The 23,586-nt window shown below is 35.7% G+C and overlaps 1 protein-coding gene across 1 annotated transcript; it reads left to right on the top strand.

Moving 5' to 3' along the window:
- Positions 1–851: 851 nt before the first annotated feature.
- On the top strand, positions 852–19,833 carry LOC117337483 (lon protease homolog 2, peroxisomal-like). The gene is made up of 17 exons (XM_033898484.1): positions 852–972; positions 2,474–2,564; positions 3,515–3,710; positions 3,892–4,013; positions 4,285–4,437; positions 4,622–4,794; positions 6,910–7,008; positions 7,990–8,064; positions 8,866–9,051; positions 10,460–10,607; positions 11,224–11,303; positions 11,466–11,698; positions 11,869–12,122; positions 12,617–12,829; positions 13,721–13,918; positions 14,530–14,640; positions 16,669–19,833. The coding sequence occupies exons 1-17, from the start codon at positions 866–868 to the stop codon at positions 16,777–16,779; spliced, it is 2,550 nt and encodes an 849-aa protein (XP_033754375.1). The 5' UTR covers positions 852–865; the 3' UTR covers positions 16,780–19,833.
- The last annotated feature ends 3,753 nt before the right edge of the window (positions 19,834–23,586 follow it).

Genomic DNA, 23,586 nt, shown 5'->3' with positions numbered 1-23,586 from the left:
CACAGTCTCAAAATGACACAGACTGTTCACGGGGCGAAGCAAACAAATAAACAATCTTGTTTACTGACGGCAGTTAGGAAAATCTTAATAGTCGTCGGAGATACCCGATTGTTACAGTTATACCATAACAGGTTACTGTTATTTATCTTGTTCGTATATGATGTATTCATTCTTCGTTCTGCCAGGTTTTGGGAAAAAAACACTTGCCTCTCTCTGATGGTTTTCTTAATCATTTTCGTTACTATTCCTACGCTTAGCTACCTCTGACAGGCTGTATATTTACGCATATAACATATCCAGTTATAGATTCTGTGTGTGACATTTCAGCGACAACACTCTCGCCACCTCCACGTACGCCGAGCGTATATAAAAAGAGAAATTAGTACTGTATTTGGAACAAAGATATTACGATTCAGCCGGATATCATGTAAGAACAGCGGATTTTAACTCGCGATGGACAACAATAAATAGTGTTTTATTTAGTATTTTCCCATGAGTCTGAGACCATTTGTTTTCCTACGACTGGCTGCTATATCAGAGACATATAATAAGATTAGTATATATATGTCCCTGGCTATCAGAGACATATATGTCTCTGTGGCTATATAGAAAGTATCATTGTTTTCATATACATGTCTGCTAGTCAATTTAACGATAGTAAGTCGAATTAGTGGTATCCTTATACAAATAATGCATTTTCTTAATTTTTATTGACAACATTATTTCGAATAAATAACAACATTTTTGTAGATAAATTATAACCAGATACGGCGCCAACTCTACCAGACCGACCACGTGCCTTTGTTTTAGTGTACTTTAGTCTTGACCTCTTGACCTTTCAACTTATCAGGTCATTTAAAACAAAATGGCGTCGACCATAACAATCCCCCGTCGTCTTCCTCTGCTTCTGGTGGCTGACAATGTCCTTCTTCCTGGGTCGTCCATGCGTATTCCTGTCAGGAGTATGCGCAAGTAAGTATTTATTTGATTAACTCTTTAAAAAGATACAGATGGAGTCCTTTGTGACAGTTTTCTCTGTGTTTACGAACTTGCTATCATCGCGAACTTCCAACTTATTGTGACCGGATGGAGATTATCTGTTTATATAACAGAAGGTGCATTTTCACTTCCAAAGTCGTCGTTCTTTATAACATTGCGTTAGTTGTTGCATAGTTATAGGCATGCATAAAGCTTGAATATCCTTAAATATCTGTGATATACCTATGCTGAACGTCGGGAAATTTCTGGAAGATCAACGTAACACTATAACAGATCATGATAAAGTGATATTGTTAGTTGTTTTAGTCCCAACTTTTGACCCCATGATCACATCGTCGTATGTATACACATCTTACATAAGTAGATAACATGTGAAGTATTACAGTTTCTGAAACTGAACATTATTGGTGGAACTCCCGGAACCCCCCTTCAATATCTGTATATATTGCGTATAATATGACAGTTCCAGTACTAGTATGAATTTGTTAATAAAAATAGCCAAAACAGTAAAATTAGAAATAAATTTCTTAATGAATGTTAAATTTACTACAAGGTTAAAAAGATATTTTGCTAAGGTATGTTATCTGAAAACGTTGTCTACCTAGAAATTTGATGTTACATTATCGGAAGTATTTCTTGTTTTGAACTTTATTTTTGCATTTGTATGATGCATGCATGTTTCATGACTAAATAAATGTGACTTGGACGAAAAATGTTCAAAGGTTAACTTTAGTATGATTTTGGCTATTTTTAGTAACAAACTCATGCCTCAATTGGCATAGAATATGCAAGGTTGCGTATAATACCTAAGTTGGTGGTTTTCCCCAACCTGATATATATCCCCTTAACAGCAGCGAAAATTCTCGCATACAAATGAGACTCATGTTACTAGTAAATGTGGAAGTTACAATGAATCTGCTTTTTAAACTGGGCTATTTAGATTATTTCATGATTTCGTCCTGATTTTTTGGGAAAAAATCTGTATAGAATGTTTCCAGAAATAATTGTAACTAAGATAAATTAAGTGACCAGAAATTAAGCCAGAATGCATTCTTCCTGTTTTATTTTCAGAGAATTTCCTCTTAAAATTAATATAACTATTCCATAATTAATTTACTCTGGTGTTGGCCGGGTCAACCATCCCCTAACAGATGTAGATGAATAAATATTTTTATAATACAGTGAGATCCATGATCTTGATATTGATGCATTCAAGTTTTGACTCAATTAAATGAAATATTATAATCATTTACAAGACAGCTTGCAATGCAATCCCCCCTATTATTACTTTACCATTAACATGACCTACAATTAAAATATCAGTACAATAAATATGCATGTTATTTTGTATGTGTACTAGCTATAGTTCTGATCTTAAAGGTGATGTCCATCGATTTCTTCGCTGTAAAATTTGACTCTGAAATGTTTTACCTAAAATTCCAATTTTTTTTGACTCCTTTAAATTTCTTTGTAGCATGAACATGGTGAAAGGTCGTCTGTTGAGCAGAAATACTCTTAGTAGTACAATTATTGGTGTGATACCAAGGGACCCTACTGATGAACAGGTAAGATAACCTGCCCTATCACAAAATATTTTGTTACAATTCAATAGTTTTGTTTGTTAGTTTTGAATGGTTTCTTTGTATCACAGTGACATTCATACTTTAATCACAAGCTTGCTGGAAGTGTTCTACTGTAGATTCCTATTCAGTGAAGAAGCTGTTTTAGTTTGTCTATCACTTGTAAGTACTATAAGTTTAGTGTTTGTATGGATTTGTAAATAACAGCCTCTAATTGAACACTATAACTGTCAGTACCATGCTGTAACCTTAATTATCTTTGGCCATTTTTCAATTTTAGGCAATAATCAAGCATTTGATAATAATTAATTTGTAAGTTGGATAGATGTCACATTGTGAGTTTCTTTCTCACATATAATTGATGGGACCATTAAAATGTAATTAATTGAGATTTCAGACTGGAAGTACACTTTCCAGTGTTAGCTGTTAGCTAGTCTTCCAGTCCAGTATGAAAATGCAATAAAGCAGATCTTCAAATCAATAACAAATAAAAAAAAAAACATGCTTTAATTTTGTAACATTCTATTATTAAAATCTTAAATCAGGAGAGTCCATCACAACATGCTGGAGGCAGGTTCTTATAATTCATTAAGTAGTTTGTGTACCAGTTTTGTCCACAGTATTGAGTTTCTTCAGGACAATATTTTTAATACAATCTTCACCTAAAGTACTCAAAATGCAGACCCATTGATCCACTGTCTAACTACAACAGTGTTGGCTCTACTACCGATACTATTTTATCAAAAGGTTATGAGAAAAATGAAAACAGGTGACATTGTCCAGCCAATAACACACATGTTACATATATAAATGTAATTGATAACCAGTATTTAATGTTAAACTTAAATCAAATATGATTTCCAACTGATTCTGAACTATAATGCATGTTAATTTTATAAAATATAGATAATAACAACTGCATACTCTGTTGTCAGGGAGATGATCTGTCATCCATACACCACATTGGTACAGCTGCTGTGGTTGTCCAGGTAACGGGGACCAACTGGCCAAAGCCGGCCTACACTCTGCTGGTTACTGGCCTGTGTCGCTTTAAACTCCAGGAACTTCTCCAGGAGGCTCCGTATCCGGTGGCAACAGTCACTCAGCTTGACAAACTCCCAGGGATCATTGGTAGGTTATGCTCATTATCAGTAAAGTCTCGTTATCTTATACATATATATGTTTTGAAAATAAATACAGAAAGATAAGAGTTGAGAGGATAGTCAATATATTTCTGCATTCTCTATTTATGAATGATGTATCAGGTATCATATACATATGTATAATCTTTTGCTACATGATTGTATTTCAGATGATAACATAAAGCTTAAGAACATGGGAGAGCTGGATATTTTGGCAGAAAATTTTCGGGAGCAGGCAGCGAAGCTTGTAGACATGCTGGATATATCTATCCCTGTTGTGGCTAAACTCAAGGTGAAGAATAAGAATAGAATTGTTCTGTAAAATACTATACTGCTGATACATTGTGGTATTTAGTGGGAAGTCATGAAGTATCCTCTGTATGTTATATCTGTATATATCTTTGAAACTTGCATGTACTTTTTCTATTAGGATTGATTGTTATATTGATGATTCTTGATGCTTTTGTTATATTGATGATTCTTGATAAAGCATCAGGTAACTTTGTCCTGGATTGTATTTCAGTACGACTGACCTTGAATTAAACTTTGTCTATTTTTAACAGAAAATGCTGGAGAAACTTCCAGATCAACATCTCCCCGATATTTGTGCGGCCATTGTCAAGGCCTCCTACTCGGAGAAGATTCAGGTTTTGGATGCTATTGACTTGACCGAGAGGTTCAAGAAAGCCCTGCCTTTGCTGATGAGACAAATTGAGGTGGATATTTGTTTTGAAATCATGAAATTTCTCTCTTTTGACATTGTAGTAGTTCTAAGTTACAAGTAATGCAATATATTTGCACAAGTATTTTGTTTTAAAGAATGATCTTTTTCACCATCAATCCAGATCAAAAATAGTTTTTGAGGGTGATAAATTTGTGTTTCTTTTCTCTTTTGTCTAGGGCCTGAAACTTTTACAAAAAACAAGAAAGGACAAGTTTGAAATAATTACAAAGAAAGAGGGTAGTAATCGTCCTGGTAACATGAAGCGTGTGTTTGGGAAGATCAATTCTGAACTGGATGAGGATGAGGATGGCGATACTGATGAAATGATTGACCTAGAACAAAAAATCAAGTAAGAGGAACAGAATCTTATATATCTTCGTTTTCATATACAGTGTTCCAGCTAGGTCGGGTTAGCAGGGCGCGGCGCCCTGCCCCTAATTCAAAGTTAGAAATGCGCCCCGCCCCTTTTCCTGTAGTACTGCCCTTTTTCTAAGTGTCATTGATGCTCATTTTGCCTCGTATACTCTAGATCTGATTTGCTGAAGCCATGCAATATACAGTCAGTCAGTCACTAATTGGCCACCTGTAACACTAGTCCCCTTACCTGTGTTAAGACCCTTATCCACGGTACTGATGGACGCTGCCCGAGGCAGAGATCGGTCAGCTGGGGATCGAGCTGGTGTTTTAATAGATTCATTTAACCGTGACGAGTCGATAGGATCGGTTGGTAATCCAATTAAACATAATCACGAAGGCTTTTTGAAGAGGGACAAAGTAATGATAATGGATGGAAATGTTGTTTTACTTATGTAAACAACTTTTGACAAGACCGAAAAGAGCCGCACGTTTGTCGTAAAGTTATCCCATGAGCACGTGTGCATTGGCGATTGATCTCAGCATATCTTTGAAATTTTCTTCACATGACAACACGAAATCCTTCTGGTTTTAACCAAGCAACTTTTAGGTGAATGATCATGAGATCACTTTCCAGTGATTTTCCAGTGATCAAAATTAGCTTTCGGTTGATTTTATTTGATGAAGTTTGGCGGGACGCCGGAAATGGTTCGTTGTAAATGCAGATGTCGCAAATTCCTTGTTGGATTGACGGATTTCTATACAAAATGTTTATTTTTCATAAATAAATAACGGACATATAAAAATATCTGCTCATGTGAATAATGGTTGCAAAAGTTTAGTTTATATTGTGTTATTTTCGTATCTGAAATGCCGACTCTGCATTAACTGCGGGTCATGTGATAGCCAAGTGATTACATTTCTACAACACGCGGGGACCGTTTGTTTACGAGAGCAACGGAACAAATGTTTGATCAGAAACTTGCGAATCATGACCGGCCCTAATTCGTTTACCATTTCTTATAATTAATTCAAGAAAATGTTAACTTGCTATAATTTCCTGATTTTAGTTTACCGTTATTTCTAAAGAGTCTAAAGTGAAAGTAAAAATTTACCGCCGCTTACAAGATACATCGTAGTTATTTGGACGAAGTTTATTCAGATATTAAATAATAGAATTTCTTTTACTTAATCATTTTTTCTCGTATATGCTTGACCACATTTTCTCCTTTGCTCCATAATATCTTCACTTACAATTAGTCGTCTTACAATCACAACGGACAGACCAGAGACCTATATTAATTAGTTGGTATAGGTTTATGGACAGACCAACTTCTGGTTGAAAATATCGCTCTGTTGACTATAATCTGATAGTAACTTTTTGATTGGACGTAATTATCGTATATGGATTCTCTCAATACACCCTTAAATTGAAATAATGCTAATATTTTATTTTTGAATTACTCTAGGCAGGGACGTATCTATATATGTCCCTGCTCTAGGTCATTACTTTTACCATCAAAATTTAAAACAATATTTGAAGAATAAAGAGAAGAAAGAAGATATTTTTACACACAAACGAAATGATAAAAAAAAATCAACAGATTTCTATTTGTCTCTTATGAATCAGGTCATATGTAATGCATGGATGTACTTAAATTGTCCTGTAAAATAAGGTAGAAGATAGATAGGCCCGGAAAAAATGTCGCGCACAAAAATGCCCTTTTTTTAGGCAGCGCCCTGCCCTTTTCAAATCCTAGCTGGAACACTGATATACATACAGTTCTTTATGGTAATTTGCACAGGGACTTGACACATTCCTATAACCTGGAATGAAAAATTAACCCCAGGGTCCAACCCTTGTGTAATATTTCATTCTGGGTCTTAGAAACATGTGGAGTCCCTGTCAAGTCCCTGTTTGCTGAAATATAAACAGTACTTTATTTGAACTTTTTTGAGAGGTAAAACTATTTTCACTTATAGTACAAAAAAAAATAGATTCCAATCACCATGACTACAGTATATATAGATATTTTTAAATATTTGGCATTTATATCTGATAAAGAACTTATATAGATTCTAAAGAAGATGATCAATTTGTTTTAACCAGAGCCGCCAACATGCCAGAGCACGCCCTGAAGGCAGCTATGAAAGAGTTTAAAAGGTTGAAGAAAATGCCACAGCAGATGCCGGAGCATGCTATGATCAGGTAAAGATTCTTACAGCAGATGCCAGAGCATGCTATGATCAGGTAAAGATTCTTACAGCAGATGTCAGAGCATGCTATGATCAGGTAAAGATTCTTACAGCAGATGCCAGAGCATGCTATGATCAGGTAAAGATTCTTACAGCAGATGCCAGAGCATGCTATGATCAGGTAAAGATTCTTACAGCAGATGCCAGAGCATGCTATGATCAGGTAAAGATTCTTACAGCAGATGTCAGAGTATGCTATGATCAGGTAAAGATTCTTACAGCAGATGCCAGAGCATGCTATGATCAGGTAAAGATTCTTACAGCAGATGCTGGAGCATGCTATGATCAGGTAGATTCTTACAGCAGATGCCAGAGCATGCTATGATCAGGTAAAGATTCTTACAGCAGATGCTAGAGCATGCTATCATCAGGTAAAGATTCTTACAGCAGATGCCAGAGCATGCTATGATCAGGTAAAGATTCTTACAGCAGATGCCAGAGCATGCTATGATCAGGCGGGGATTCTCAAATTTTAAAGTTTGTTATGTACACCAAATTCTTACTGTAAATCACAGCATGAACAAAGTTGAATATTCAGATGGTTACAAACATAACTAAAATGTACCAGCATTTCCTGCTTTTTTTTGTATTTTTTTGTTTGTTTTTGTATGTATATAATTGTTTTGATAATGATTAATGATGATATTGATATAATGATCATATTAAGAAGCCATTATTCTTCACAAACATTCAAACTTAAAGTTAGACTAAATATAAAATGAAAACATCAACCTGCCTACTCATCAATTTTCTGTTGTTTTTTTTAATTGCTTACCCATAATTTTCTTACATAACCATAAAATTTGAGATATATGTGCAAACTTTTGACATTTTGAAGATATTTTCTAACCTGATAGCTTTCCATTTTAAACGCTTGTTAACGTTCAGTTGGAAACCACTGACATGTAATTGTATACATTTCATTTTCATTCAGGAACTACCTCGATTTGATGGTGGAATTACCCTGGTCCAAACAAAGCAAGGATGCCTTAGACATCGCTCAAGCTAGGTGAGCTTGGAAAATATTTGTAGACAATGATAATTCTGTAAATTTATTAAGACATTTACTGTAAATTCAAATATTACTGATTCAGAAATTGAATGAACTGATAAAAAAATCAGACTTAAACTTAGTTTTTACATAATGGTTAGTCACATTTCTATATATAAATGTATCATTTCTTTAAATTTTTTAACTAGTGCAGCAATCAATCTGATCAATAGTTCAAGCCTTAGTGTAATTGGGGTTAGGAGCACTAATAGCAATGTATGCCAGTAGCATGTTCCTTTTCCAATTAACAATTCCTATCCATAAAGAAAGAAAAACATAACTGCCCAACATTGACACTAGACTTTAAGCAAATTTGTATGCCAAATCATCATTTCTCAGAAACCTGAAGGGTCAACAGTCAAATACAGAGTAGATATGCCCTTCAATCCAAGTCAAAATTCATATTGGGGAGTTAAAACAGTGCTGTCAAGGGCCTTATGAAAGCCATTGATGGTAATACATGTCATGTTTTATAGATTGATGTAATATTTTATAAGTTATTAGATTTACTTTATTACTACAATCCTTTGTAAACTTTGTAAAGCAATTTTCTTCATGTTACAATTTATCGGCACATAATCAATGTTAAATCTAACAATTTATCGGCACATAATCAATGTTAAATCTAACAATTTATCGGCACATAATCAATGTTAAATCTAACAATTTATTGGCACATAATCAATGTTAAATCTAAAATAGAGCTTGAATTAAAATCTTCAGGTATTTCTGATGAAATGCACAACAATGGTATTTCAGGAAAGATCTGGACGAGGATCACTATGGCATGGAGAAACCAAAGAAGAGAGTTCTGGAGTACCTGGCTGTGCGTCAGCTTAAACAGACACTCCGCGGACCAATACTGTGCTTTATAGGCCCTCCAGGAGTAGGGAAGACTAGCATTGGCAAATCTATAGCACACACTTTGGGCAGAGAATTCCACAGGTAAAGATCTCTCTCAAATATCTCAGGTAAAGATCTCTCCTAAATAGCTGCTTAATTGGTAAATCTACAGCACACACTTTGGGCAGGTAAGGATCTCTTTCAGATATCTGCTTTGGTAAATCTACAGCACACACTTTGGGAAGAGAATTTCACAGGTAAAAATCACTCTGAACAGATTTTTTTTACAGATAGGGAGCTCTCAAATATTTGTAAAAGCAAATTTATAGCACATTCTTTGGGTATATAATTTCATAGGTGAGGATCTTTCTCAAGTATCTGCCTTGGCAAATCTATATTGTAAATATTGATGAGATCATTTCACAGATAGGGAGCAGTCCTCAAATATCTGTTTAGGCAGACATTTATCATATGCATTAACAGTGAGTGGAGAATTTCCACAGCAGTGAGTTCTCTTTAAGTATATAGCCCAAGTTGTGGGCAGAAAATGTCTTAGGTAGAAGTGGTCTGAAATATCTTTCAATACAAATCAATTGTGAATAGCACATGCTTTGGACAGAGAATTTAGCAAGAATACATTTCACTTCATATATCTACCAAAGTCAATCTAGAGCTCTTTCTTTGAGCAGAACCAATCCATAGGTTTTAATGCTTTTAATGTGTTCTGAACTAACTTAAAGCAAGTTGAACATTTGCATTTATGATAGAGGGCTTATCTCAGTTGTCTGGTATTGTTTCCATTAATTTTTTAAGGTCAAGTTTTACATCTGAACATGTTGCATGTAGAAGTAGATAGACTGGTGTGTATGCATGAACAAAGAAAATGATCCTGGTATATGATGGCAACACATTGATATATTTCTCCCATTGTTCTGAATTAAATTTCATTGTTTGAACAGTTTTTATATGATAAGTTACAAAGTTACAAAAATAGTATGTGGTATCTTGACATAGATTTGGAAATAAAGAATCGGGTAGTTTGATATAGATTTGCTTGTGTCTGTGTCCAGGGTTAGCACGGGCCTTGAGAAAGTCTTGAATTTCACCTTGGGGCTTGAAAAGCCTTGAATTTCACCTTGGGCCTTGAAAAGCCTTGAACATTGGTTTACAGCCTTGGAAAAAGCCTTGAATATTAAGGTTTCATTAGGATAAGTGAAACCCTGGCCACTGATCATTTGGATTCAACTTCGTCCATGTCGCCTCCCCTACAGACGTTAATAACTACCATTTCAGGTTGTGTTTTGATCAAGTGGATAGTTTTAAGTTGCCTTTTCGTTCTCTTGTTCCCTCTCAAGATGACTTAGATGACAGGTAAAATGGGCCTTGAATATTTAATTAAGACATTGAAAAAGCCTTGAAAAGGTCTTCAATTCAGTTTGACAAAATCCATATGAACCCTGGTGTCCAAATAGTCAGATACTTACCTACATGTATTTTGATATGATTTCAGAATTTCCCTAGGAGGTGTTTGTGATCAGTCAGATATCCGTGGACACAGACGTACATATATTGGCTCCATGCCTGGTAGGATACTCCAGGGATTGAAATTGGTCGGAACAAATAACCCAGTATTTCTGCTGGATGAAGTTGATAAACTTGTGAGTATCCTTTTGATTACTATATGAAATGTTCCTTATATCTACCAGTAGTTGGTCATAGAGTACATAAACCATGGATATTAAAATGTTAGGTTTTATGTAATTTAATACCCACAACTTAGGTCTGAAGAGGACAATCATGAAATCCTAACCCAGTGAAATTTAACAGCTTTACAGTAATCTTGACAGTTTACAGTAGTTGACATAAGTATGCATAATATTCATCTAGACACTTTAATAGTTTCTATACATTACAACTTGTCTATCCATATCACAATTTTCTGTATCTAGCTACTGGTATAGCTAACAATTAGTCTGCCTGTGAACATTATCTCAAATTCAGGTGTTGGTTCATTTCCAGTCATCAGTTGAATTTACAAGCATACTTACCAATCTCACTGAAGACTAGATTTCTCATCATTTTTCACATTTTAGGTAGCAGATTTTTTCCAATTCATTTCATGAAATAGCTGAAAACCGATACTTTAATTTAGGGTTTAATTGTGGTTTTAGACATTATTTATTTTGCCACTTGATTTCTTCCTTGTGAACATTTGAAGTGTATATACATCGTATATACATTGTTTATGTATGCTCTTTGATTTATGTGTTTAAGGGGAAGTCACTCCATGGTGATCCTGCTGCAGCTCTACTGGAAGTACTGGACCCTGCACAGAATGACACTTTCACTGACCAGTATCCTTGGTGTTATATATACAGATATATCTTGTTTTATTAATACTGTGACCACTACTTATCCCACACCTTTGTACTTCCTCTTAACCCCTGAACTTCCACCTTACCTTTGTCCTTCTATAAGGAGCACCATAACCAATATTTCCTTGACCCCTACACTAGCTACCTGAATGTGCCCTTCGACCTGTCTCAGGTGTTATTCATTGCCACAGCTAACAACATGGCCACCATTCCTCCAGCCCTGTTGGACAGGATGGAGCTGATTCAGATTCCTGGTTACACTCAGGAGGAGAAAATCAACATTGCTGACCGCCACCTTATACCAAAACAGCTAAAAGAGCATGGACTGACCGCAGAACAGATCCAAATTCCCACCGACACTGTTCAGCTAATTGGTAAATAACATAGACAAAGTCAATCATAAAACTAAGTAGTGTGACCATGGCTCTTACTGTTTGGTGAGAATTAAACTAATGAACGTTGTTTCTGTAGAATTTAAACAATTAACAGCCTGTGGAAAGCCTGGTTATGGTCATTACTCTCAGCTAAACATTTACATTTGTAGCTTCTAAATACACTCGAGAGGCTGGTGTTAGGAACCTGGAACGTAAGATAGGGGGCGTGTGCCGTGCGGTGGCTGTCAGGGTAGCAGAGACGACACCGAAATCTAAACAAGACAAGTCTGCATCTGAGCTGGACAAGAAACAGATTGATAATGAGACTGTTTCTGAGACGATGTCTCAAGATGCCTCTACTCTAGCACATCCCCCAGAGATGCCGATTGTGATTGATGAGGTCGCACTGGAGGACATACTGGGGGTAAGCAGTTTTCTCTGTGGGGATTACATCTTGTGCTCCCATAGTGGGAAGATATTTTGATGGGAATTCAGTATGTTATCATAGCAGTACTTCTGTGAAGTGTAGAGGAGCATGATTTGTGGTAATCACCAGCTCCTCAGTCAGAATGAGATTATTGATTAAGAGTTTACACAACCAAAACTATTCCTTATGCTAAAAGCAGTTTGTTAACATACTCTTGTTAATGCTAAAATGGTGACATTTAATACATGATAAATTAATGCAAAATAGCTGGCATTTACTTGTAGACTAACACAACAAGGCTTCTTTAAGACAATTTATGTCTGTTTAAAATACATTTGTAGTTATTGTCAGGGAAAAAATTGGATGCCATAAACAAACCAGTACATATTATATCTCAGAAAGTCTCCTCAAAGACGAGTAATCATACTTTTTATGAGCTGGTCACTTTGTAAATAAAACCTATCTATTGACTTTAAAATTTCATTCATCAGCCCCCTCAGTTTGAAAGTGAGGTTTCCCAGCGACTGAGCCAGCCAGGAGTGGCAGTTGGCTTGGCCTGGACCCCTATGGGTGGAGAGATTCTGTTTGTGGAAGCCACTAGTATGGATGGGGAAGGTAAACTCACTCTCACTGGCCAGCTGGGTGATGTGATGAAGGAGTCTGCCAACCTCGCCCTCAACTGGGTCAGGAGCAATGCCCTCAAGGTAAGACATTATAAAATATACATACATATATGTATACACAGTGAGACCTCTCTAATAAGACCACCTGGGGACTAGATGAGGGAAATGTTAATAGCAGGGTGGTCTTGATACAGAGGATCACCACATATACCTGTGACCATCAAGAACCATACCTCTTTGTGATACCAGTACAGTAAACATGTGTTCTGCTAATGTACCACTTGTAATATATCCTTAAATGACCATTTATTTTATAATTTTATATATGACTTAACTTCAATAAAAATAAAAACACATTTTCTGTTTAAATAACAATTTGGTAAATGATCTAAATTATACAATGCACGTATATTTGTATTTTGTGATGCTTTGATATGGATTTTTGTGTAAATGATGATCAAATACTGTCATCTACAGATGTTAGAATTACTATTATGCTCTAAACTTATACATCTTTGATATACCACTTTACTTCGGGACCTCAATAGCTCTGTCTGTAGAGCAACCTGAGGTGAAGGTTTTAAGTACAATAAAATATAATAACTTACAATGTGATGTCTGACTAATGAGACACTACAGTATTTAAAGATCGATTTTGTTTGGATAACACAATGCAACATATCTCATGTATGTTGATCAGTGAGGTAGTTACCAGCTGCTACAAAGCGACTGTGCCTCAAAATCACTGTGGTGGTGTCAGGGTGATAAACCGAATAAATAAACCTCAATCAATCCCTTAATAGTGCCAAAAAGTTTGATGAAAGACGGCAGCTGTAAAGTTTTGACTTAATGACAGTTTGCTTGTAGGCATGTAAAAACAGATAAAGGAGTGTCACATGAAAATGTTCTTCAATAAAATAAGACATGGTGAAAACTAATGAATCAGTGTTCATGTTCTTATCATCTCTACAGCTTGGATTGAGTGGGAGTGTGAACATCACCAGTAAAAGGGACATACACATTCACTTCCCCGCTGGAGCTGTCGGGAAGGATGGACCGTCCGCTGGGGTTACCGTGGTAACGGTGTTGGTTTCCTTACTCAGTAAACGCTGTGTAAGGTCAGACACAGCTATGACAGGGGAGATAACTTTAAGAGGACTTGTTCTACCAGTAAGTTAACACATACCGTACTTGATATATTATGTTTTCAGAAATGTTTGGTTTTACTGTGGCTTATCAACTGGCAGTCTGGCAGTAAGTGAAGGAACATAACAAGACTACCATGGGTACTGAACTTTCAAGGGCTTTTTCTCACTGGTTTGGGATAGGGTCTTTTTGTCTCTTTTTGGGATGAAAATTGGTGAATTGGGAAAGATTTTTTCATGAGTAAACAGAAAATTTTGGGAATTTGACTTTAAAATGAACTTCGGAATGGGGCCCATTAACGGCCCCAAAAACTCCTTAGAAAAAACCCTGCTTTCTGTCAGCACTGTTGTAATATTATTAGTATATCATCTTTCTGTAAATAAATATATGATCAACATTGCTGAAATTCATATTCAATAAATTATTATTGCCTAAGTAGTATGTCAGCACATGACATGTATAGATAAAACGTAATTGTAATAATGTACTGGTAATGTTCCTTACTATAGTCAAGATTATGATTTATGTATCTTTCAACCATTAAGCTTCTCTGATAATTTGAAACATGTATGTGTTATATGTGTAGTACCTATGATAGTGTTCTTACTGTGAAATAATTAACGTATTTGTTTAAGGTGGGAGGCATTAAAGAGAAGGTGCTGGCAGCCCACAGAGCAGGACTACGAAGAATTATTCTCCCCAAACGTAATGAGAAAGACCTACAAGAGATTCCTAACAATGTCAAGGTCAGCCTTACTTGTCAATAAAGATTGATTACATTCAATAACATGGTATATAGCCAGCTCATTATGGACAGATCTTCAGAATGATAGAAAATCTTGGACAGGTGGTAATTATAGACAGGTGGTAGTTATAGACAGGTGGTAGTTATAGACAGGTGGTAGATTTAGACAGGTGTAGATATAGGCAGATGATAGTTATAGACATGTGGTAGTTATATACAGGTGGTAGTTATAGACAGGTGGTAGTTAAAGACAGGTGGTAGTTATAGACAGGTGGTAGATAAAGACAGGTGGTAGTTAAAGACAGGTGGTAGTTATATACAGGTGGTAGTTATAGACAGGTGGTAGTTAAAGACAGGTGGTAGTTATAGACAGGTGTTAGATAAAGACATGTGGTAGTTAAAGACAGGTGGTAGTTATATACAGGTGGTAGTTATAGACAGGTGGTAGTTATAGGCAGGTGGTAGTTATAGACAGGTGGTAGTTATAGGCAGGTGGAAGTTAGAGACAGGTGGTAGTTAGAGACAGGTGGTAGTTATAGACAGGTGGTAGTTATAGACAGGTGGTAGTTATATACAGGTGATAGTTATAGACAGGTGGTAGGTAAAGACAGGTGGTAGTTATAGACAGGTGATAGTTATAGACAGGTGGTAGGTATAGACAGGTGGTAGTTATAGACAGGTGGTGGTTATAGACAGGTGGTAGTTATAGACAAGTGGTAATAATAGACATGTGGTAGTCATAGACAGGTGTTAGATATAGACAGGTGTAGTTATAGACAGGTGATAGTTATAGACAGGTGGTAGTTATAGACAGGTGGTGGTTATAGACAGGTGGTAGTTATAGACAAGTGGTAATAATAGACATGTGGTAGTCATAGACAGGTGTTAGATATAGACAGGTGTAGTTATAGACAGGTGATAGTTATAGACACGTGGTAGGTATTGACAGGTGGTAGTTATAGACATGTGGTAGGTATAGACATGTGGTAGTTATAGACACGTGGTAATAATAGGCACGTGGTAGTTATAGACAGGTGTTAGATATAGACAGGTGGTAGTTATAGACAGGTTTAGATATAGACAGGTGTAGTTAGAGACAGGTTGTAGTAAGAAACCGGTGGTAGTTATAGACAGGTGGTAGTTATATACAGGTGATAGTTATAGACAGGTGGTAGGTAAAGACAGGTGGTAGTTATAGACAGGTGATAGTTAGACAGGTGGTAGGTATAGACAGGTGGTAGGTATAGACAGGTGGTAGTTATAGACAAGTGGTAATAATAGACATGTGGTAGTCATAGACAGGTGTTAGATATAGACAGGTGATAGTTATAGACAGGTGGTAGTTATAGACAGGTGATAGTTATAGACAGGTGGTAGTTATAGACAGGTGTAGATATAGACAGGTGGTAGTTATAGACAGGTGTAGATATAGACAGGTGGTAGTTATAGACAGGTGTAGTTAGAGACAGTTTGTAGTAAGAAACCGGTGGTAGTTATAGACAGGTGGTAGTTATAGACAGGTGTAGATATAGGCAAATGATAGTTATAGACGTGGTAGATATAGACAGGTGGTAGATATAGACAGGTGGTAGATATAGACAGGTGGTTGTTATAGACAGGTCTAGATATAGACAGGTGGGAGTTATATACATGTGTAGATATAGACAGGTGGTACATGTACATATATATAAGAGGCTTTTGTAATATGCTAAAAATTGTCATTTAACGCCAGTTTAAGATGCTCTGAGTGTTAGTTAGATATCTGATGTGCACAGACAGAGACCGTGTGATAATTGGTATAGATAATCTTTGTGTTGGCTCCAATACACCTATCAACTGTACATATTACCTATTAAACTCCAGAACTGTGAAACATATTTTGGGGATCTTTGTCACAAAAACATGCAATTTATGTGCGACTAATGGTCAATGAATTTAAGTAGTTCCACTGTTCTTTCATCATTGAAAGGGGTGACACCACATTGTTAGATATCTGATTCAGTGTAACCTATACAATATCTGATTTCAGAACGACCTGACAATAATTCTGGCAAATCGCTTGGAGGATGTTTTGAAGGCTGCTTTTGATGAGGGCTTTCCATCGATGGTCAATGAACACGCTTTGCCTAGCAAGTTATAACCCTGCCATGGGTGACCGACGGTCAAGATTCTATAGGTGCCAAAGACAGACCAGTGATGTAAACAGAATGTTTGTTCCTGTTTAAATTAAGTGATATTTATAGGAGTTACAAGATGTATCTCCTGTGTTGTTAAACATTTTATTACCACACATTTACCTATTATTTCTCTAACAAAGGTAGAGGATTGTATGTATGAATAATTTTTCGAAATGCCTCTACAAGGCCAAAAAAAATAATTACTTGATTTGCAGGCCCTCCCTCATCTACTCTTGACGTAAAAAAAAGTCCCTTATCTCATATATTTTTCCAGGTTGAATGAAAAAAATTCTCCCTTGATTATTGTTCGGGAGAAGAATGTGTGGAAAAAAGGGCCGCCAACAAACCTTTCTCCTGTAATTACCATTATATTTAACCATAAAATAAGAACACATGTTCATTGATGTGAAACAAAGACAAAGAACCATGATAAATAATTGTTTCCCATGTTTTGAAGCAGTTTATATGAAAATTGAAAATGAATGGATTGAAAAATTAGATGATAAAAAAATAAACTCCCTTCCTCATCTCTTTAGAAAAATTGGCCAGAGAACCAAGTAAATAATATCTAATTTGATCCTGGCTCACAAACTAGGCTAAGGCTCAACTGATGAGCTCAAGAGAAGTTTTCTTGTTACATTTCTGTGGTTAAAATAATTCTGCTTGTCCACAAATTTCTGATATAAATAGTTGTAGTATTGTATTTTTGGAAATCATTCCTATACATGTACACTGTATAATGATAATGTTTGGAGCTGCATTTTTGCAGGAACAGTTATTCAGAGGAACAGGAATTATGAAAAATTGATTCCTACAGAAATAAATTTGAAATTTAGTTTCACATATTGGTGTGAATTCTTTAGTTGCATCGACCATAAATAGTATTATAGATTTCTACAATAAGGAATAATAAGTTATTATCACTTCAGTAAAACTTTTATCATGATAATTAAGCAGTATCTTGAACCCAAAAGTATCAAAATAAGCTCATTAATGGATGAGTAAAAATAAATGAATGTACAGTGTATTAGTAGAGGATTTAATTACACTTCGTGGAAATTTTCTGTATCATAATGGTCCTTGTAAAAGTCCTGAAGCTTATACTGGTTTGATGATTAACAATGTGTGATTGATGATGAATGAATTATGATTTTACTGCTGAATGTACACGGATACATATCAGTAATATATTTGTGATACTATGTATATACTTTATACAATCTAATTAAAATTAGACTTGTAATTTCTGCTCCTCTACGATACACTACAATACACTATCTTGTATTGTAGTGTACAGTAGAGATCATAGAGGAGCAGAAATTACAAGTCTAATTTTAATTAGATTGATACTTTGTAATGAGTACTACATAGATGTGGATTATTTTAACTGGGAAGATGGCTATTATTTGTTGCTATGTACCACAAAAGTGCTTTCATTTTGTAACCTTTATCATACATGATGTATTTAATGTTATATTTTAATTATTGTCACATGCATAACAATTCTGTTGATGAAAGGAAGCTTATTTATATAACTTAAGTATTGTTGTTGTTCTCCAGTATGTTGTTGAATGTTTAAGTATCCTTAGTATCGTTTACCACTACAGTAAGTCAGTCAAGGTCAAAGGTTCAAAGGTCACGTTTGACTACTTTTGAAATAGAAAGTTTGTGTATGTACCCTGTAAGATATCTGGTGAGCCTCTCAACAGCTTTAGTTTATATCAACACCTAAGTACTGTAACACCATTCTACATCTGATTAGGTTTTGATGGTCACTAATGAACGTCATAGGGTCCATGGTCATATTTGACAACTTTTGAAAAAAACACAAATGAGGGATTGAGTGTATATAGGGGTAAAAACAAAGACACAACAAAAACAAACAAAAAACAGAATACCGAAATCTAAATGAATCCATTATATTCTATCAGGATTGATTACATAAGGGCAAAAAATAGTATAAGATATAGATTGATGTGGAGACTCTTGAAAAGGTATGAAGAGTGAAAAACCAGGTGTTCCGGAAGGTTAAGCATTTCCTGTTTTGACAACACCTACAACATAAATCTACATCAAATCCAGATAAGGTCACAAACCAGTTGATGACAACTGAATCAGATGATGACAATAGAACCACCAGGCATACTGTATATTGAACATGTCAAACTTTATACAACACAACGTGAACCCCAATCAATTTGCTTTTATTTTGTAAATGTTCATATAACCTGTTATTGACACCTGTCAGTTTTGGCTCGCCAGGATGATGTTCAGGGGAGCTATTGCTATATCCCCACGTCAGCATCGTCCATAGATAGCTAGGTTAAACTTTTATAAAACATTGTGTCAATACCAACAAGAATACAGCTTAGGTATTTGACATACGTGTTCCTTGTGACAAGACCTCCCCAATGGTACTACATTTGTGGACCTTCTGACCTTGATCCGAGATCTTTGAGCTTCTTTTAAAAAACTAAATTTGAACTTCAACCCACTCAGCGAGATATGTTGTCCTCTGACATCTCTTGTGTATTGTAATTTTTGAACAGTGTTTAATCAGTTAAACTCAGAAGATTATCTAACTTGTATCAGTAATCAGTTAATTTATATCCAATGAAAAATGGATGTTTAAGTGCAATACTGTGATTCTGTTCATTCAAGATACTATCACTAGGATCGTGTGTAGAGTAATATTTGTAAAGGTAGTGGTGAGTATGTTTGATTTAAACCATGTTCAGCATTAAGTTTTTTTATAAACAGTTAAACCGATAGTATCTCAGAATTCCAAGTCTGATCCAAAAGACTATGATTTAATTAAGCAAGGTGTTTGATTTGAAGACGAAATATATTTTAACTGATTCTGTATAAGAATGTGGAGACCTCATTGAACCGATACTAATTTGAATGGGTAGGTTGTGTGATTGTATCAGAATGAAATTGTAATATTATATGTTAATTGTCATATCAGAGGAAAAGTAATTAAAATCCAATGATGAAATCAAATCAGAAACAATGAATCTGTATTAATGTTTTTAATTGTGTTCTTCAACACTGACCTATTTATTCTCACCTTAACTTGAGGGACACATACACAGTACAGTATATATATAAGTTACACAAGTTAGTTCTTTTTCAAAAGATACTAAAAAACATGAGCTTTGGCCAGGTTTTTTTTTTTTTTTTTTTATCACTTTGGAAAAATGGCCGAGTGAAAGAATTACCATAATAGAAAACAATAGAAAAGATATTTTGAGGATGAATTTACCCGTTTCATGTCAACATGTGTTATTTTCACAATATACATTAGATGTAAGGATATGATCTAAAGTGAAATGCCTCTAATAGACATGCAAAACTGACGATTTCGGAAAAATTACAAATCATAACAAATATATTAAAAGCAAGTTTTATTATTTTCAAGGCAGTAAATTGATAGAAATCTAAATGTATTTTTGAAAGTATGATAAAACAAGAGGCCAATGGGCCTTAACAGTCACCCGAGTTTTGAAGTATTTAAGTTAATTTAATTGACCCTTTTTGACCCCACCCATAAGCCCCTGGGAGTCAGTCCAGGGCCAACATGTGCATACCATCAAACTGAATTCAGTTCAGCACTTTTGGAGAAGAAGTTGAAAATGTAAATTGTTTAAGATGGACGGACGGATGACGCTGGACAAAAGGCCATTGCAATAGGTCAATTGAGACTTTGTCTCAGGTGACCTAAAAACCAACTGCGAACTTGTGCGTTATCATTTCTCACACATTAAAGCATTGGCCAATGAAAATCCATTGAACCATGTGATTAAAAGAATAGTCCCAGTCACTGGTTACTGTGTCAACCACTCAAGTCATTTAGAGTTATTCCATGTGTGGAATAAACTGAATGGTGGTATTCAATTGCCTTTAGAGTTGAATAACAACCACCTTTTGCGGTAGACGTTCACCCCCTTAGCAGCAAGACCCGGTAATCAACACTCGGGGTAAGATTCTAAGCTGCCAAAGATGTGGTAAACCATGTACATGTAGTGAAACCGGACTTTACAAACCACAGACTTTAACAGCATTCTGTAAGCTGCCAAAGATGTGGTAAACCATGTACATGTAGTGAAACCGAACTTTACAAACCACGGACTTTAACAGCATTCTGTAAGATGTGACCACAACCACCAAAACAATGACATACTCTATTGTTATTGCCGACATTGACTTTACCTTCACATGTATATTCAAGCATATTCGACACTTTGACTTGGTCCCATACAGTGTCGGTTAAGTCAGGTTTCACTGTATTTGCTAACTTAAAATCTACTCCTTGGGTCATGATCCACATATTCTCCAGGGGTGAAAGATTTTATTATTCCACCATAGACAAAACTAAAGGTTTAAGTTATGACATATCTCCAATTGTGACCATCTTTCTAACAATTCACACTAAGTCTGTAGAGTAAAATGACAACAAACGAGAGACTTGGATATGAAATCTTTTTTTTTTATTGCACATTGGGATGAAAGTTTGTTTTAACATGAAACAAACAAATGCTGATCAGAAGCAAAAATAATATAACAAACTAAGAAAACGAATGAAGAGACTCGCAATACAAGCTAGTGCTTGATCAGCAACAACCTTTTTCCTCTTTAGAATAACTCAAAAGTTACTCAATATAGGACAGTTGTCCTTCTGTTAACAGCTTTAACAAAACACAAGACTTGCAACAAAACACTTGTTATCTCATGCAGCAAAAGACAGTTAACAGTGATTAAAACTAATCATTAACTAAGCAACAAAATGGTCAAATTTTACACACCAAATCTAATACCGAACAGCCTTCATAATGTTGTTTTATTTTGTTCTGAGTTTAAAAAAAAAGTTTCTAGGTATACAACAATGTATAAACTGACTGATGCTAATGAAATGTTTCAGTGGAGAAAGCTTTCCCACATGAATTACGAAGTAAATGTGTATGTTTTAGGGGAGGTAACTTTACCATGCTTGCTGGCCGATAGAAACACACAAGTGGTCCTTTATATATATGTATATACAAATGTATATAGTGTGTGGGAGGAAACTGGAGTACCTAGGGGAAACCTCTCATGGACGGGCAGGTGACCATAACCTTTATGTCCCGAGCCAGGAATCAAACCCCAGCCACCTAGGTGAAAGGCAAGTGTGTTTATATCACTATGCTATCGGCCGCTCTCTAATGTTTGAGGGGAGTTTAATTTTTACCACACAAATCACAAGTTTATGTTGTAGGGGAGATAACTTTACCACACAAATCACAATTTATGTTTAAGGGGAAATAGCTTAACCACACAAATCACAAGTTTATGTTGTAGGGGAGATAATTTTACCACACAAATCACAATTTATGTTTTAGGGGAAATAGCTTAACCACACAAATCACAAGTTTATGTTTCAGGGGAGATAACTTTACCACACAAATCACAAGTTTATGTTTTAGGGGAGATAACTTTACCACACAAACCACAAGTTTATGTTTTAGGGGAGATAACTTTACCACACAAATCACAAGTTTATGTTTCAGGGGAGATAACTTTACCACACAAACCACAAGTTTATGTTTTAGGGGAGATAACTTTACCACACAAACCACAAGTTTATGTTTTAGGGGAGATAACTTTACCACACAAATCACAAGTTTATGTTTCAGGGGAGATAACTTTACCACACAAATCACAGTTTAATCATCAAAGTTCTCATACTTTTAATACCTGTTTAACTGCCTGTAGATATAATTAGCTACTAAAAACAAAAACACAAGGGACAAAGATAACCAATAATTTTGTGACATAAAACTTCCTCATTTATCAGTCTATTCCAGCTATGGCTGAATACCCAAGGGTATTTGCAGAAAACAAGTGTGCTTTAAAATATTATTGAGAAAACACCTGCAAGTTATAACAAGTTCATGATTTATCAAAAAAAGAGATTTTAAAGCAATCTTGGCACCCACTAATGGAAGATCTTTATTGGTAGTATGAAACAAGAGGCCCATGGGGCCTGTATCGCTCACCTGGTTGGATTTGACCAAATGTCAAAATAATGTTCATGTTCAATTCCTTTTGTTTGTTAACCTCAAACAATGCTATATTTGGTCATAGCGTGGGTATCCCAACTGCTTTAAAGAAATAATGAAGTCCAGACTCTCTGAGTTTATAACATGCATTTATAACTTTATGACTAGTAGTGATTTAAAGGAATTACCTCTATTTCCCATATGGGGCCCCACCCCTTTTGCCCCTCGGGGGTCAGTCACCATTTATGCAAAATCTGTTCCCCTTCCCCAAAGGATGTTTCTTATTAAATTGGGTTAAAATCCATTCATAAATCTATGACTAGTAGTGATTTAAAGGAATTACCTCTATTTCCCATATGGGGCACCGCCCCTTTGGCCCCTCGGGGGTCAGAGTCACCATTTATGCAAAATCTGTTCCCCATCCCCCAAGAATGTTTCTGACCAAACTGGGTTCAAATCCATTCATAACTTTATGACTAGTAGCGATTTAAAGGAATTACTTCTATTTCCCCTATTGGGACCCGCCCCTTTGGCTCCTCGGGGGTCAGAGCCACCATTTATGCAAAATCTGTTCCCCTTCACATAAGAATGTTTCTGACCAATTTGGGTTTAAATCCATTCTTAACTTTATGACTAGTAGCGATTTAAAGGAATTGCCTCAATTTCCCCTATTCGGCCCCGCCCCTCAGGCCCCTTGGAGGTCAGAGTCACCATTTATGCAAAATCTGTTTC

The sequence above is a fragment of the Pecten maximus genome, chromosome 11, assembly GCF_902652985.1.
Source record: "Pecten maximus chromosome 11, xPecMax1.1, whole genome shotgun sequence".
Classification (NCBI taxonomy): Eukaryota; Metazoa; Mollusca; class Bivalvia; order Pectinida; family Pectinidae; genus Pecten; species Pecten maximus.
Note: the sequence above shows the minus strand (reverse complement) of the source record. Positions and strands in the feature narration are given on the sequence as shown.